Source organism: Ailuropoda melanoleuca, unplaced genomic scaffold (genome assembly GCF_002007445.2).
Source record: "Ailuropoda melanoleuca isolate Jingjing unplaced genomic scaffold, ASM200744v2 unplaced-scaffold67000, whole genome shotgun sequence".
NCBI classification, from domain to species: domain Eukaryota; kingdom Metazoa; phylum Chordata; class Mammalia; order Carnivora; family Ursidae; genus Ailuropoda; species Ailuropoda melanoleuca.
The window spans coordinates 1-1,366 of NW_023241616.1; the positions used below are offsets into that span (position 1 = coordinate 1).

General features: G+C 37.5%; 1 protein-coding gene across 1 annotated transcript; it reads right to left on the reverse strand.

The window, feature by feature from the left end:
- Positions 1-371: 371 nt before the first annotated feature.
- Positions 372-644, reverse strand: LOC117800259 (ragulator complex protein LAMTOR5-like). The gene has a single exon (XM_034652787.1). The coding sequence runs from the start codon at positions 642-644 to the stop codon at positions 372-374; it is 273 nt and encodes a 90-aa protein (XP_034508678.1).
- Positions 645-1,366: the final 722 nt, after the last annotated feature.

Consider the following 1,366-nt stretch of genomic DNA (forward strand, 5'->3'; position numbering starts at 1 on the left):
TTTTTTTTTTTAGTAAATTCTTTGGGATTTTCTACACTCACAATCATGTCTTCTGCAAGCACATACATTTTATTTCTTCCTTCCCAATGTTTTTCTTTCTTTCCCTCCAACCAGATTTATTGAACATAAGAAAATTATATATACAAAGTGACTTGGACTTGCTACTTCAAAACACGATCCTTTCTTACTAATATCTTGATAACTCAGTCTATTGAGTGTCAAAAAGAAGCTTATTCTAAAATTAATAGAAAAGTGCCCAATGCACGCCAAATGAATGGCCTACCTACTGGAACTTGAATAGTTCTACAAGATAATTAGCACAGGTAGGAGGCAGCCCCTATGACAGGCTGCTGGAGAACTGATATGACATGTTAAGAGGCCATTTTGCACACTGCCACTGTGATGCTGTCATGTTTCTGGATCATAGTGCTCCCAATATCTGATTCTAGACACACCGCAGGAGTATCAGTGGGGTCTGAGGTTAGCTTGCTGCTTGGTAGTCTAGAACAGTGGACTCCAGCATGCTCATCTGACAGGGTTTCACAGCAGCCCAGATTAAGTCCTTGTGAATCTGTGTGCAAGATTCCAACAATGGAAGGATTCTTCATTGTGTCCTCCAAGTGCTGCTCCAAGGTTGCCTCCATTCCACCCACTGTCCACCTGGTCTGGGATCCCACAACATGTCCAAAGTTTGTCTTTTTTTAATTTTTCTTGTTTTGCTGCACTACCTATGACTTCCAGTACAATGTTAAATAGAAGTGGTGAGAGAGGACATCAATTATCATGCTGAAATTACAAGAGAGGAATTTGGATTCTCACTATTAAGAATGTTCTCTCAGCTTTAGTATTTTCATAGAAACCCTTCATTGAGTCAAGAAAGCATCTTTCTTTTCCTGGTTGCTGAGACTTTCTATCATGAATGGAGGTTGTACTTTGTTGAGTGTGTTTTCTGCTTATATTGTTATGATATGGTTTTTCTTCTGTAGCAATTTATATTTGAAATGTTAAAGCACCCTCATGTTTTCGTGAATAAACAAACTTTGTCATGCTATATTACCTTTTAAAATATGGTTGGTTTTTTTTTAACCAATATTTTATTAACGATTTTTGCCTTTATATTCAAGGGGCATATAGGAATATGCTTTCTTGCCATTCTAACTGGTGTAAGGTGGTATCTCAATGTGGTTTTGATTTGAATTGCCATGATGGCTAATGATTTGGAACATTTTTTCATGTGTCTGTTAGCCATTCATATGTCTTCTTTGGAAAAGTGTCTGTTCGTGTCTTCTGCCCAGTTTTTGACTTGATTATTTGTGTTTTGGGTGTTGAGTTTGAGAAGTTCTTTATAGATCTTGGATACCAGCCC

Excerpts from the sequence above, each read along its gene's own strand:
- LOC117800259 (XM_034652787.1), bottom strand. The coding sequence starts at position 644 with ATGGAGGCAACCTTGGAGCAGCACTTGGAGGACACAATGAAGAATCCT.